Source organism: Chionomys nivalis, chromosome 4 (genome assembly GCF_950005125.1).
Source record: "Chionomys nivalis chromosome 4, mChiNiv1.1, whole genome shotgun sequence".
Taxonomy (NCBI): domain Eukaryota; kingdom Metazoa; phylum Chordata; class Mammalia; order Rodentia; family Cricetidae; genus Chionomys; species Chionomys nivalis.
In genome coordinates this window covers 80,746,306-80,762,415 of record NC_080089.1, presented here as the reverse complement: position 1 = coordinate 80,762,415, position 16,110 = coordinate 80,746,306, and the positions used below count along the sequence as shown (strand labels likewise).

At 38.8% G+C, this 16,110-nt stretch overlaps 1 protein-coding gene across 1 annotated transcript; it reads left to right on the top strand.

Moving 5' to 3' along the window:
* Positions 1-2,149: 2,149 nt before the first annotated feature.
* On the top strand, positions 2,150-2,568 carry LOC130873432 (40S ribosomal protein S26). Its single transcript, XM_057768269.1, has one exon. It carries the CDS (start codon positions 2,162-2,164, stop codon positions 2,507-2,509), a length of 348 nt encoding a protein of 115 aa, XP_057624252.1. The 5' UTR covers positions 2,150-2,161; the 3' UTR covers positions 2,510-2,568.
* The last annotated feature ends 13,542 nt before the right edge of the window (positions 2,569-16,110 follow it).

Below are 16,110 nucleotides of genomic sequence, written 5' to 3'. Positions count from 1 at the left end.
ACACAAGCCTAGTGTGTGGAAGGCTCTGGGTTCTATCTATACCATCAAAACATAACTAACACTGAGAGAAAGATTCTGAGTTAAAATGTCCAAATATGCTCATCCATCAATCTCTTACTCTATTTGGAATCAGAGTAAAATGCTCATAAAATAATGCAAAATGGCATGCATGCCAATAACCACCCACAGAAGATCAGGGAGAAGTTAGTAGATGCAGAGATTATTAAAACAAAATTCCTATTGAAAAGGCTGTGACAAGCAGAGTTATGAACTGGAATGTGTACACTCCAATCCAAAAGGCCTATGGATATATTGCCTGGCACAGCAAAAACACACTTTGCAGATAGGAGGAAGGATCAGATCTTGAGATGCAGAAACAGCTTCCTGTTATGACAGTTGGCATCTCTGATCACAACTTCTTTAGATCTGGCTTGTTTGATTGGTTTGTTGTTTGCTTGGCTTTTGAAACAGATCTCTACTGTCCCAGACTGTCCTCAGACTTTCAATGTAGGCAGAGCTACTCTTAAAACTCTGATCCTCTTCCTCAATGCCCAAAGTGTTTGATTAAAAGTGTGCACCATACATAATTTACATCTTTAAGCCAAAGCATCTTCTCTGATTTTACATATGGGAGGTGATAAGGACAGAGAGGAGGAGAGACAAAAGTGAAGGAGAATAAAGAAGACAGGGAAATGAGAAGAGAAGACAAAGGTGAAAAGAAATACCATTGGCTTTGAAGTAAAGAAAAGGATTGCTAATTTGAATCCACGAATTCAAACAGTGTTTGGAAGTTGGATACCACGAGGAAAGTTATTCTCTCCCAGATCTTAGAGGTGGCATAAATACTTGATAATAACTGATTTTAATTGGGAAAAATTGTACTGACTCCCAGATAATAAATTTGTGTTGTTTATAGTTCTGTGTTTGGAGTAGATTATCATCAAAGTAGTTCAAAACTATTGAAAGAATGTTGATTGATAAGCAAAGAAAGCTGCAGTTCAACATTGGCAATCAGAGATTAGGCAGATAGAGAGGGCAAGACAGATTAAAGAGGAGCTATATAAACTAATGTGATGTCAAAATCCATGGACTTTCACAGTGGCACAGAGGGCAATTTTCAAATATCAGGTCATTTTGTAGGACCCAAGTTTATTCCCACCAATTCAGGTTGTCATAAATGCCTGTGTCACCAGGGAGAGGTCAAAGATAACTTGAGTCCTCTTTGACAACATATCTGTCAATTTCTCTAGCCCACATCTGTCACTGCCATGTTGTCCTCCTGAGGGCCTCACTGAAGTCAAGCCTGTACTGCTACCTTGCTCTGAATCCTCAGAAAAAAGAACTAAGTCAAACTTTTCTTCTTTATAAAGTTGTCCAGTCTCACTATTGCATTACAACTTTGGAAAGGAGACTAATGCAGCAATACCAGGTGTTGAAAGATAATGAGGAAGTATCCTGAATATTGCAATAGAAAATTAATTCTTGAATTTTGTATGAAGACCAATTATCAAACAGATGTAGTTTTTCAATAAGCCTGAAACTGATAAGAATTCTGATGACTTTTCTTCTGAAAATAGAGCAGTAAACAATGCAGTGAATTCAGGACTACCCAGACAATAGAACAAATAAAGGCAGTGTCTGAAGGATAAGTGAGCAGCAGGTTCATGGCACTAAAACTACTCCCTGGAACTGTAGGAAGATCTACCAAAATCAGCCATGTTTTGCTGATTTATTTTGTTTTCTTTTATATTGTTTGTCCCTCTTAAAAACACACACACACACAAATAAAATAAACACACATACACACACGCAAGAAATAAATAAAAAAAAAAAGGAGTCTCTTTTGTGTTGGCCATCTAGTCCTGAGCATGCAGACTGCCCTAGGGCATTGCTGGCAAACCTTGTGCCACTCCATTGAAGAAACTTATTTTTCTCTCCATACTTGCATTCCATACAACCTTATCATCACTGCATGAATAAACTAGCCCAGGGGCCTCTTACGCTCCTCCATTCCTAATATCTCCCATTCATGTTTTCCTGTGTCATTTGTATCATTTTAACATATAAAGATAAACATGATATTTATTTCTCCAAGACAAAGTGGTTCCCCCATCTAATAATAAATGAGAAAATCTCCCTTTTTCGGGGACTTGGCTCCAAGATGACCAAAAAAAGGAGAAACAACGGTCGTGCCAAAAAGGGCCGCGGCCATGTGCAGCCAATTCGCTGCACTAACTGCGCCCGCTGTGTACCCAAGGACAAGGCCATTAAGAAGTTCGTCATTCGGAACATCGTAGAGGCGGCTGCCGTCAGGGACATATCCGAAGCAAGTGTCTTCGACGCCTATGTGCTCCCCAAACTCTACGTCAAGCTGCATTACTGCGTGAGCTGTGCTATTCATAGCAAGGTGGTCAGGAATCGATCTCGGGAAGCTCGGAAGGACCGAACACCCCCACCCCGATTTAGACCTGCTGGTGCCGCACCGCGACCTCCACCAAAGCCCATGTAAAGTGACTTCATAAAGATAGAAGAAAACACCTTCGGAAAATAAAATGGAACTTAAACTTTAAAAAAAAAAAAAAAAGAAAATCTATATGCTGGCCTGTAAGTATCTAAATGCCCTGACTCCCAATCGGCATATAATCCAGTTTAATTTGTTATTCTTCTCTCTCACTTTCTTCCAATCTCAAGGCCTTTTCAGGATTTATCAACCTTTTCTAGCATATTACTCATAATCTTTGACATTTATGTATTAGAGATACCAATATTTTAACTTCTTTCAATGGTCTCCTTCAAGAGGGAATCAGTCCACATTGCCCTTTACATAGCATTCTCCTTGCCTAAACAACCTTGTATTACTTTGTATGTTTCACAGCATACGCCTCAGTCATTGTTCTGTTGTGAAGTGTCACTGTGACCGTGAAAAGTCTTATAGGTGAAAACACTTAATTGGGTCTTACTCACATTTGCAGATATTTAGGCCATTATCATCATGATGGGGATTATGTCAGCATGATGCAGGCAGGCATGGTACTTGAAAAGTAATTGAACGTTACATCCTGATCCAGAGACAGGAAGGGAGAGATAGACTGGACCTGGCATGGGATTTTTGAAACATCTTATTCAAGCCACCACAGCAGATGACACCACCTGACATGGTATATTTATTTGATTTTCTGTATAATTGTCACATGCTCATTAGGATGTGGGATCTATTCGGGTATACATAATCATGTTTGTCCCAAATGTCATCTGTAAGACCCACACATAAACTACTTTAAGAGGAATGTAAGATTGAAAATATGTAAAATCTGGCACAGAATTCTCTCTGAAACATGGTCCAAGGATGTGCAACCCCAGTAACATTTCTGCCCCTCCAATAAACAGCAACCCCACCATGTGATGGAAGGTGACTTGTTTTTTAACTTTTAGAATCAAAATGGATTTAAATAATTCATAAAGAAATGTGCATGTCTTCTCTTCATGATGTGAACCTCAGTTTCATTCCTAAGGAGAAGCGGTTGTGTAGAGATTGGAAGAGCAGCAGAACACAACATTTTCCTTATATAAATGTGCAGCGAAAATAAATACCATTTGTTGGTGTGCAGCAAGAAATAGCAATAAATTTTACTCTTTTCGAGTACAGGAATTGACAAACGAGGCCCTAAACTGAAAATAGTGATGCAGTTATGCTTGGAGGTGGCAGGGCAGCATAAGCAGAGAGGGTTTTGTAATTCACCTCTCTCTATGATGGCAAGGCTTTTTTTAAAATTATTCTTTAATGTACATGTTTGGGTTTGATATCATGGATACTGACTTCAGAATATGTGAGTCAGAATGAGGAACACAGTATTTTCTTTTAACTAGGTGAAGATGATCTTGTGATCATGTTCTCCCCTGTCTTAAATGAATGTGTAGTTAGAAAGATTTTATGAACTCTTTAGGGATTTTAACCCATTCATCGACACGACAAAAGGTGGAGATAATAAAAGGTTAGCATGGGTGGGGGCGTGTTGCTGATGCTGTTCTCTCTAGAGATCTTGTGGTGACAACAGTACCTGGTCTTAAGGAGCAGAGCACAAATTCTAAGGTGTGGGGAGGCTGTCTGCAGTCTGTACTTTGATCACTATCTTCATGGTTTCTTACTGTGTCATTACTGTGACAACCTATATGCCATTGGACATAAGGCCTATGTGGCTGATCACCCCACCTGTCATCCACACTTATTTTTCTGTTCTCTATTATTCATGTCACTAAGATGAAAGATTACTTGCACTGCTGAATCTTTGTTCGGTTAGCTTCTTCTCAAAATTATTTCTTTTTTTTTCCTCATTGATCAACTTCTATTCATCCTTCCATGCCCTAGTCCATATTTTGCCTTCACTGTAAATTTTCCCAAAAGGGTGTGAATAATCAGGTGTTCTCATTAATACTGTCATTCTCTGCAGTCTTTACTCTCAATTCCTAAAGGCTTTCTAATTAGTTCAGAAGTCTTCTATAGTCTCCCTAAAATAAGCACATAGTTCTCTCTGTGTGTGCTTTGCTTGTTCTTTTTGAGGTCCTCCTATTGTCCTTGACGCAGAGATGACTATACACTAAGTGGTTAAACATTACAGATTGAGCAAGACAGTTATACTTCAAGGTCACATATAGGTCCAAATGTGTCCATAAAGAAGACATTGAGGGAGTAAAATAGAAACATAAATACTATCTGATTCATTTTAAATGGACCCTAGAAAACAAACCAGAATAATAAACCATCTGAGGGATCAGAGACCTGGGAACTGATGAAAAGAAATGCATTACCAGGAGAATGGTTTTTAAATGCTGAAAGACTTCAGACAGAATCTGGAACTCACAATGAAGATTAGGCTGTCTACACTGGCGGGCTTCCCAGTATCTTCTAGAAAGCCCAGGCATTTAGCAAAATATGAGGTAAGAGATACGGACCACAATCTCCTTTCCCACTATGTTTCAAAAGGCAAGAGAGGTAATAAGAAAGGCCTCTGGTAACTGGGGGAAATGAGCATACCTACTGGTACTGTATGTTCTAACACACAGTCAGAGAAGGAAAGATTGAGTGCAGAGAAAATGACGGACACTTCTGAGACATGTAACACAAATTGTCTGGATAACTCTCCACAGTTTTGTTTCAGTCCCACACTTTGAAACTAAGAGGAGATGGAGGACACAGGGCATCATGGTTTGATTTCTGCTGTGCCTTGTGTGTAGGTTCAATCTTGTTAATTATTGCCAGTTTTTGTAAAATCTTAGGCAGAATAAACTGTTCTACTTTTGAGTCCTTTTGTGTGGTGTGTATAGAATCTGCCTTTTAGCTTACAATACAATATACATTCAAATTAATTCTACGTCTTTGCATTGAGTAGGCAGCATCTTCCTCTAACTTCCTTATGTGTCTGACCTTGTATAGAAACTCTGTTTTATTCCTGCATTTAGTAGGTTTTAAATTCACATCATTCCTAGGACATGGATTTTGTCATAAAATCGTGCGCACTCTTAATTGAAGCCGTTTCTTTTGTGTTTTTGAAAGATGAGAGGGCATGAAAAGTCTACATCATGACTAGGAAGTGAAAAAACTGTGATGGAGAGGAAGTAAAAAGGTCACACTCATGTACCAGTAGGATCTGAAAAGGCAGAGAGCCGGAGGCAGTGCAAAACTGAGTGAATGAACACTCAGAGAATAGATCCAGAGACACACTGAGTTCAGAAACAGAGCTTCAGAGGGAAGCATAAGGATCTTTGCTTGATACAAGGAGACACTGTAGTAACTTTCTCAGCACTTAGTCAAGCATGCAAGAGTTCTGGCATGTACTTACAGCTAGATCATTCTCATCTCTTATTTCTTTCAGCCTCAAATTAAAGGTTAATTAACTATTGTTCTATAAGTAACGAGACATCAATTTCAGTCGTATGAGATGAATGTAGTATAAACTCTTGACTATTTTTCACTCCTCTGCTAGAATGATCAGCTCTTCTCCAAGCCTTAATGAAACATCATTTCTTTTTTTATAATAGTAACAGATTTTCTGCTTTGTTGAACATTCATTGAATACAAATAGCTCATAATTCTAAGAATTAATCAAATTGACTTTAGCAGTGCAATATATTACAGTTTTGGGTGAAGTGTACATGTGTTCTATCATGTGAAAACTCACATCAAAAGTCCATGTCCATAGCAAAACAGAGAAGCTATTTTCTTCTTTTTCTTATAAGGATTTTCCAAGAAGCCAAGCAAGAAGGAGCCTTCATATAAAGATGGCTGGGAGATTGGTTTATATGTAAGGTTAAAGGAAGACCATCTTGACCTCTCTTAGAGGAAGTGTAATAATAAAGCAAAGTCTTCATGATTTCAAATTCAAATTCGGCAACAATAGCAGAACAACTCAGATAAAGCCAGAAGTAGTAGGCAATATTGCCAAGCAGGAGAATTAAAGCCCTGGAGAGTAAAGAAGAAGTGGGTAGGAGTGCCGTGGGGCCTAGCGAGTATAACTGGATGGGTATTAACATGAAAATTTTAGATTAAATGTCCTAATTTTAAGAGAGACTATATTGCAAATTATGTTCAGTTATAAGGAGCTGTGACTATTTGGATCTAGGTAAAAACACTTACTTCATTTTTAATTTAACCACCTTAGGCCTGTAGTGTTTTAGAATATAGGAAGAACAGAGTGAGTTCCTTTCTTAGTACATAGAACTATTATCCTATTGATGGGATCAGTGGAGACCTGGCTCGTGAGTTTTCAGAGTACAATAAAAACTCTATTAGGGAGGGCGATAGAGGCCATTCACTTAACAAACTGGCCAAAAATTATGCTTGTGGACTGAAAACTTGAGTAAAGTTGAGTTAAATGTAAGGGATGATTTTTTTTTTTTGTAGAGAAAATGTCAAAACAGGTGAACATTCAAGTTGGTACTAAGAAAGCAAGTCTAATTTCTTTTTTATAATGTTATTGATATTCTCTCATATAATACGTCCCCACTGTAGCTTCCCCTTCCTCCGCTTCTCCCAGTTTTGTTTCCCCAGCGTCCCAGTTTCCTATCTGCACCTCCCCTCTCCCCCAAATCCACTCCTCCTCTGTTTCCCTTCAAAAACAGCAAGGCTCCCATGGACATCAATCAAACATGGCTAAACAAGTTACAGTAAGACTAGACACAAACTTCATATCAGCACTGGGTGAGCAACCAAGTAGGAGAAAAAGGGTTCCAAGAACAGATGGAATAGAGACATCCACACTTCTGCAATGAAGAGTCCCTCAAAAACAAGTTAGCAATCCTAACAATCTTAGTTGCAGAAGACCTATTGTAGACTTGTGCTGACTTACGATTGTTGCTTCAGTCTTTGTGAGCCACTATGAGCCCTATGTATTTGGTTCTGTGGACTGTGTTCCTCTCTTAGTGTCCTTGAACCCTTTTGCTACTGCTATTCTTCCTCCCTCTTTGCTGATGAGTTCCCTGAGCTCAGAGGTGAGTGGCCCAGTAGAGATCTTCAATTTGGACCTCTCTCCACCTAATGTTTGACGATGACTTTCGGTATCTTCTCCCATCAGCTTCCAGATGAAGCTTCCCTGCTGACAGTTGGATTAGGTGTGATCTACGAGTATAGCAGAATATGATTAGGAATCATTTCATTGACTTTTATTTTCTACCCTAGTTCTCTCTGGCCTATGCTGCCTCCAGTTCCTGGCCATCTGGGCAGTTTCAAACATTCACAGTGTTGTAGCCTAGACCTCAAATTAGACCAGAAAATGAGCAATTATACTTGTTATGGAGATAAGCACCACGGAGAGAATGAGTTTGCAAACTTGTGTAAGAATAAAGACTCTTTGCTTTTACATACTCAGTCTCCTAGTTGGTTTTGGGGGGACTCCATAGTCTGGGCATAACAATTATAATTTTAAAATACACTATCAGGCCATACTAATTAAGAGGATGGGGCAAGCATGAAAGCAACACAAAGACCAGTGAAGCATGGCTGCGCGATGGTGGCGCACGCCTTTAATACCAGCACTCGGGAGGCAGAGGTAGGCGGATCTCTGTGAGTTCGAGACCAGCCTGGTCTACAGAGCTAGTTCCAGGACAGGCTCCAAAGCCACAGAGAAACCCTGTCTCGAAAACCCCCCCAAAAAAGACCAGTGAAGCAGATGTGAGAACCCCAAAATAAAACCACACGAGTCAAGTTTAAACATCTCAGTAGAAAATAAAAAGATAAAAACAAAACCAGAAATAGTTCCCACACTGAGCGCCAGATGAAGAAGAACGCTTAAAAGAAATCCCACACTAGCCCAGAACTGAGAAAAATAGATGGTTATTTATTTAGGGGTAGACTCACAAATCAGAATCCTCTCCTGGAATGGAGAACAGAAACCGAATCCTGCAGCCAACAAAGAGGCAGGTGGAACGCATGGTCTACATTGGCATGGTATAAGAGGCCATGCCCCAGTGGGTGGGTAACTACTGGCTGTAGGATTTCCAACAGCACCTTGGTAAGCATTTTTCTGAAGAAAGTCAAATCATAAATTTGCCTCAACGTCACTAATTATGAAGGGAAGGGAAGAGAATGGCTGCTATTAAAATGTAAGATATTACCACTACTGAAGACAGTATGGTTAAAAAGAATCCCTGGTATGTAGCAGAGAGCTTTTTCTTATATTTTTGGTTATGAGCCTAGCCTTTCATGACTGAGCCATCGCTCCAGTCTGAGAAAATTGTTCAAAGACATTAAAACCAGAGATCCTAGGACAGTTAATCTTGGCTTTGATTTCATATGGATCTGGAATGAACTAAGAGATAAGCCTCTCTGGGCAGACCCATGAGGGGTAACCTAGGTTAAGGTTAACCTCTGAGAATGTCTGTGAGGGCTTTTCTTGGTTAGATTAGCTGCACTGGAGAAACACAACCTTAATGTGCATGGTTTTCAGGGGCAGCCCAGAGAAGTGATTAGATAGAAAAGGCTTTTGTTTTTTTGATCTATCAACCTTCTTGCTTGGTATTGAGTTTATGCACTCTGCATGAGAGTTCACTAATCTGTTGCTGCCACCACAGGTGCTTTTTCATTTCTTCACTGATGTCAAAATCCATCTTCTTTGGGCTCCTGTTTTTTTAGGTCCTGACGAAAAAGAATGACCATGCTTTGCTTGCTTATCACCTAAAGGTCTCCTATCAAAGAACACTGAACTGGCCTCAAATTACACATTGCTCTGTTAGCAAACTGTCCAAGAACTTTGACCACAATGGCACTGAGTCCAATAACATTTCAACAAAGAGTGCATATTAGCTTTCCAGCCCATGGATAATGAGGGTCATTCTCAAACTGCCCTTCACAGGAACTGTGACTCACAGATAAAAGATGTAGAGCAGTGAAGTCTCCCACATCACAGGTACAGACTGTTTTTCTAATGTCACATACTTCACATTCTGCGCTGCAAATGGTGTTTTCTGGTTCCACTCACAAAGAGACTTTGTCAAGATCAGAGGTTAGGTGCATTGAATAAAACAGGTGTCAATTTAATGAGAACCAGTGACAGAAATAGTAAACTCTCTGTTTCATTTTAGAGCCTATATAAGGCCATTGTAGTGACTTCTTAAGCCACCAAAAGTTTATTTGTGTGTTCTGTACTGCTTATCTTTGAGTTCAAGACTTCTTTGAGCTACAGCTTTGTTTATGCTGAACTACAGAGCATATGCTCTATTAAAGACTTAAAAGGTCTAACATTTCTCGGTAATAAAACTCCACAAGTGAAAGGCAATGCCCTTTCTGCTGACCTTCTGGTCAATATTCTACCCAACGATGGTAGAAAACTTGGAAAATAACATCAGAATGTTCTACTGTCAGTAGATTAAGGAGTACTTTGACCTCACTCCCTCCAGCCTTCATGTCTCATAAGGATTTCTAGATAAAAGATGAATGCTCCATACAAACACCGAGATAATTGTGACTCTAATTTTATTTCTTTGGAATAGTTTGTTGATCAACACATGAAAACTTTCCCTTCTTTTTATCATTAGCATTATGTGTTTCCTAGGTGAAAGTCCAAGGCTGATGAACACTGTCAGTAGCTCCGCTGGGCTGTGTGAGCTTCATACTTCATTGACTACTGCCATCTATCAGCCTCTGCTCCACCCACAGCTCTCCTCAGGTGAGGCACCATATATCTGCTGAGCAAGAGCTAAAGGTTGGTGAATACTGGCAAGGAAAGGTTCTGTAAAGACACCAAAGTCATATCCCTAGTGATCTAGCCCATAATTTTTGACTCTAACTCCATACCACTGTCTAAACACACTATTCAAGGAGGGAACATTAAAATATTCAGAAAACAATTAAAACAATTTTGTTGAATCACCCTCTGGTCTATTGAACGTGTTCTAGCTCATTTTTAATTATTCTCAGTTCCTGGATTTATTTGCTTTTGTTCCTTGTCTCACAGGTTTATTTCTGATGTTTTTCTCGGGGTTGATATTATGTATTCCTCATATCCAGATCAGGATATGTCTAGGGAGTTCTTCTCAAAGTAGCCTTTTGTAGAGAACTTACTGCTGCCTTGCTCGTTTCTATCCAAGGTCTTAATCCTGGTTCTTTTGGCTAGTGTGACGCCATCTTTCTAGGGAACTCAGGAGATGGAGTACGCAATATTCCATCCTGTGTGGTAGATACACAAGGTGGTTACCTCTAATTCTCTCCACGTCTCAGTTGCACTTCAGGTCTACTTCTTTTAGCTAACTGCAGACTGCATTGGCAAAGGGCACTATGAGAACCCCTGGAAACCCCAGCCTGATCGATAAACAGAGACTCAAAGCACACCCAATGCTTTCTACAGTGCAAGTGTTACTTGTGTATTACCCGAATCTCCCTTTAGAAAATGTGTAGAGTCTAACCTGGCTCAGTTGTTGACTTTGACTCTGAGAATATTACTAAGAATGAATGAATCTGTCCTATCCATAGTGTATTATTGACCTGGGTTCCTGCATCCTGCCACTCCCTAATTTTGAGGTTTAGCTCAACACCTCTATGATACTATGACAGAACTCTCAAAAGCATTTCCATTTTTGCCAGTCTCCCAATCACTGCCTCCATTGTATGACAGACTGTAATGGGAGCTGCGGGCTGCGTTTCTGCCGCCCCAGCTCCTGGTCTGCCTGGCTAGCTTATGCCCCGAAATAACAACACACAAACTATATTCTTTTAAACACTGCTTGGCCCATTTCTATTCATGTGTGTAGCACCCCAAGGTGCGCTTACCGGGAAGATTCTAGCCTACGTCCATCCTGGGTCGGAGCTTCATCGCGCCTGCCCTGGGGAGCAGCTGCATGGCGTCTAAGCTCACTTCCTCTTCCTCCCAGCATTCTGTTCTGTTTACTCCACCCACCTATGTTCTAACCTATGAAGGCCAAGCAGTTTCTTTATTATTTAACCAATGACCTTCCTCCATCAACAGACACATCAGCCCCTGCCCCTGTCTGAGTCTGTTTCCTTCATCCTTCTGAGAATACTCAGACAAAAGCTTCATACCAACCTCTCTATTGGGCCTAGACATAGACAATCATGAACATGTCTTTCAATTTGTTGTTAATTTGGTCTCCAAAGCCATGCTTCTGAAAAAACCATTCTAGCAGATCATGGCTTCTTCGATACATTCATAAATCAATGTTAAACAATGGATTAAGCATTACTGCACACATGAGCAACACATTTTGCTAAGCAAACATGCTTAGAAAACATCTGTGTTTACATGCCTTAAATACTATTGAGACTCTAACAGAATATGTAAGTAGCTGTGTAGTGCCATGGATATTGCAGTTACTCAGATTTATTATTGCAATGTAACGAGTCTCAATAAGCCAACTCTTAAAACATAAAATCCTCACTTTCTCACAAACATATGTCAAGTGGAAAATGCCTAAACAGCCTGGGAGAGAAATGCTAGAAGAAACATAAATCAAGTGTCTTACTAGTACGTATGGAGCATGACATTCCTTTTTAAAAGAAACAAGAAGAGTGAAAGGCAATATAAATAAATTATTATTCTTACTGTATTTGAAAAATATATCTGCATTTGAAGCAAAAATAAGAATTTAGGTATATGATATTTTCAAGGTAAGCTTTATTGAACTTTGTTATATAAATTCTAAAATATTAGGACATAAATATTTTTGTTAACCTGCCACATCCACAAAGCTAAAGGCCCTTCTAATTATGACTATGAATGACTTGTTTTTTTCAGTTTCCCTCTGTAAAATGGAGATAACAGTATTTACCTTCCTCAGAAGGTGCTAAGATGATGAATTTCCTAATGTGTATAATGAACTTTGAAGATGAACACCTTCACATAAATGCTGAGTGCTGTTACTGTGCATAAATTTGTAAGTTATGACAAATGCACAATTCCAAAAAATATATTAAAGGAAAATTTCATTATGATTATTTTTGGGGTTATACACCAGAATTAAATATACAGATGAGAGATGGCCTCTCAGCACCAAACATAGACCAGACTGATTTTGTTCAGATGTTTCTTGTATGTAGATTGGTGTATATTACAATTAGACAAAGAATTGAAAAGGCATAAATTAACTTAAAAAATCATACAGTTTGGCTTTCAAAGCTTAGCCCATTTTTATTGCAATTCTCAATTATTGGGGGTTAATAAAGCTACTTGTTTTCAATTATTTTATGACATGCAAACTTATTGGAGAGCACTGGGATTTTACTCTCAATCATCAACAGTAAAATTTTGTCCAAAAAATAATTATAAAACACTCCCGATCATTAAATGCTGTCCTCGTTGTTAAAAAGTATAACTTCTTTCAATACACAACCACCTCAGAAAAAATAAATCACATTACAAAGAGAAGGCCATGTTGGGACTCTCTTGAGTTCATTATCAAAGTGACTCTTCTGTGTTTTCTGCTTTGTGTTATAATAAGGTATTTCAAGGACAGATGAGGCAAGCGTTTTTGCTTAACTTATTTTTGTGGCATTTATTCCCAAGTAGCTATATGTCTGGAGGACTCAGTAGTTCTCCTTGGCTATACCCACAAAGCCACAAGGATAGTGACTTAGAAAAACAGTACGCAAGCCCAATATGAATGTCAATGGCAAGATTCTCAGGGTTATTCTACCATCTCAGTGTTGAGTTTGGGGTTTGACTCTCATCCATCATAGGAACATTAAAAAAAAATCTCAATAGTACAAAGATTTTTCTCTTTTGAGATTTTATCTTTAGCTCTTTTAATGGTAAGAATTTAGCAGTGGGGTAGGCTGACCCAAGAACTGGAAAGAAAGGGATCATAAAATCACCTCTTATGCTTATTCCATTTCATTTTTATTTTTTGTCAAGGAATTGTCATCACTTACAAGCAATCTTTTGTAAGAAGGATGTTCAGACTCGTCATTCATGCATCTGAATAACCATGAAAAATGTTGCTTTCCACCTTAAAAGCAGCATTAATTTGTTTTAAGTGTGGGTGCTGCCAGCTAGCATCATAGACAAAGCCATTTGCTGAAATGGGGCTTCACTGAGGAAAGTTAATGCAAACGACGGATAAATGAAACCCTGCTAGCTGTAAGAATCGAATTTATGTTGCACAGGATTTCACAAAAGTTCAAATGAAGCAACCAAATACAAAAGTTTGAGTGTTTTATGCTAAGCACAACATTAATTTAGCTGGGGGAAACCATCACTGTATTTTCTGAGAGAAGCATCAAAAGCAAGGTCAGCACATCATCTATCTTCTTATCCATCCGACTCATGTTTATTTACATTAAGCATGTTCTGCATATCACACATGTAGTCCGGGAGGGATACAAAGAAGACAATAAAATCACACTTATAAAGATTATTTATGAACTACTTGGATAGTCCAAGAGTAGAAAAAGAGGCTGTACTTGTCTATACTTCTGGTGGTTCCATGTATCAACAGAGTCCATGTATCATGAATGATCTTAGAGAAAATAAAGAAAAGAAGACAAAAGCGGAAGGAGAGATAAGAAGGATAAAAGATGCATAAATGAGTGAGGGTATTGGGAGTGAGTAAGAGAGGAAAGGGAAGAAGAAACAAAAGAAAGAACTCAACTTTTCTAATTACCCAAATTAATAGCAACAAACTTAGGATTTATATTACTGTGAAGAGACACCATGACTGGCAACTATTATAAAGGAAAACATATAACTATGGTGGCTCAGTTACAGTTCTGAGGTTTACTCCACTATTGTCATTGCGGGAAGCATGGTGGCTGGGAGTATGGTGGCATGCAGGCAGAGACAGTGCTGGAGAGGGAGCCGAGAGTTCTTACATTTTGACTGACAGGCAACAAGGAAGTGGTCTATCTCACATATAAGAGAGCGCAAAACCTGTCCTCACACAGACACACTTTCTCCAACAAGACCATAATACTCTAAGAAGACCACACTTCCTAATAGTGCCACTCCTTTTTGAGGACCATTTTCTTTCAAACTACCACAGTAGTTTAGATATTAAAAACTGATCCCTTTAGCTATCAGTTTGTAGATATTTCTGAACTGCATGTCTGCCTAAAATTGCAGCTTCAAGGAATTAAGCAGATGAGGCTCTAATTCCATTAAAGAAGAAGTATATCTAGTTTTAGAATAGACGTTATTGGAGATTATTTAATTTACAAAGATATTTTCTCATGTGAACAATTCATTGACATTGAAAATATGAAAACTGATTTAAATGAGTCATGCTTTTTTAACTTAATAGGATAAATGCAGTTCTTATTTCCTAACTGCATTTTAAATAACATATCCTTATACTACAGATAAGTGTGGCTCTCACCCCTCATAAAAGGGTGAGCAACAGAAAAAGACTATTTCACTAAAGTACAACAGGTCAAAATATAGAGATCAATTAACTGTAGTGATGCCTTATCCTAATACATCTACAGGACAACTCCAGCATCTAAGGGTCAGGGAACATCTTAAGAGGAACACTCTGTGTTTCAGGTCAATGTTACAAGTATTTCCCCTCATGAAATTCATATATATTGGTTCCACTCCTCCTAATAAATGTCTTCTGATCCCAGAGTATCTTCCGATTCTACTTCCTTGCCTGCTTTCTTTTTGGAGTTTACGTTGCCTCAAGCTGTTGTCTCTGCTGCCTACGAAATCATTTTTGTGCCTTGTCCACACGTGCTAGTACTCCAGGGAAATGTGTTCAGCAAATTACCATGGCTTTTGTCACATGCCCATCCCCGAATAAAGAAACTTCTTACCAGTGTATTTAGAGAGCTGTGTATTACCCAATTGTTTAGACTGACAAAGATAAATGTTTAAGTATGTCTTAATAGAACTAAAGGAATGAATCTGCTTAACATACGCAAAACTTTTCTCTTAAAAAACTCTTCTCCATTCCAAGTATATTAGAGCTAGAATACACACAATCACTCTAGATATATGAATTAAATTATTTTACCAACCTGCCCCTTGAGATGCCTGAAGGAAAAGCAAGAAATATAAAAACAAACTCAAATTATAATAATAAAGTGTAAGAGTTATTTTTAGAAAGATGCCACTAATTAAGTCATATTATTGAAAACCTGGTCAGGCAAACTCTGCAAAGTTATTATGGTTAAAACTTTTTATATGGGTGAAATGGAAAAGCCAGACTTTGATAATGAGGACAGAGACTCTACTTTGGGAGACTTACATAACTCAGTTGTGCCTTGCCCTGAAAGCAGCCTTCTCCCCTTCCTTCACCATTCCCACCTTGAATGTGAGCTTTGCACTTCAAAACACCTTCTAAGCGAGATTCAATTCAATGAGCATTTAAAAGAGGCGGTTATTTTCCTAAAGAGAGATTTTGTAAGAACAGGAGCAGAAAGATTCCCATTAATTTGCTCCCAGCCAAAGTTAGAAACACTTTAAAGTATATTCCTTGTATGTTTCCCAGGAGGTGCCTGGCCATCTCATTTCAAAGTCCTTTGCTAGTTCCCCTCTCCTGTTCTGCTTTATCAACAAAAGCCCCTTGGCAGTCCCATAGTGACCTCTGATGGCTTATTGCTCAGAAAAGTCACGCAGAGGTGTCAATGCCCTTCGTAAGTAGCTCTTCAAGATTCATAAATGACAACATTCA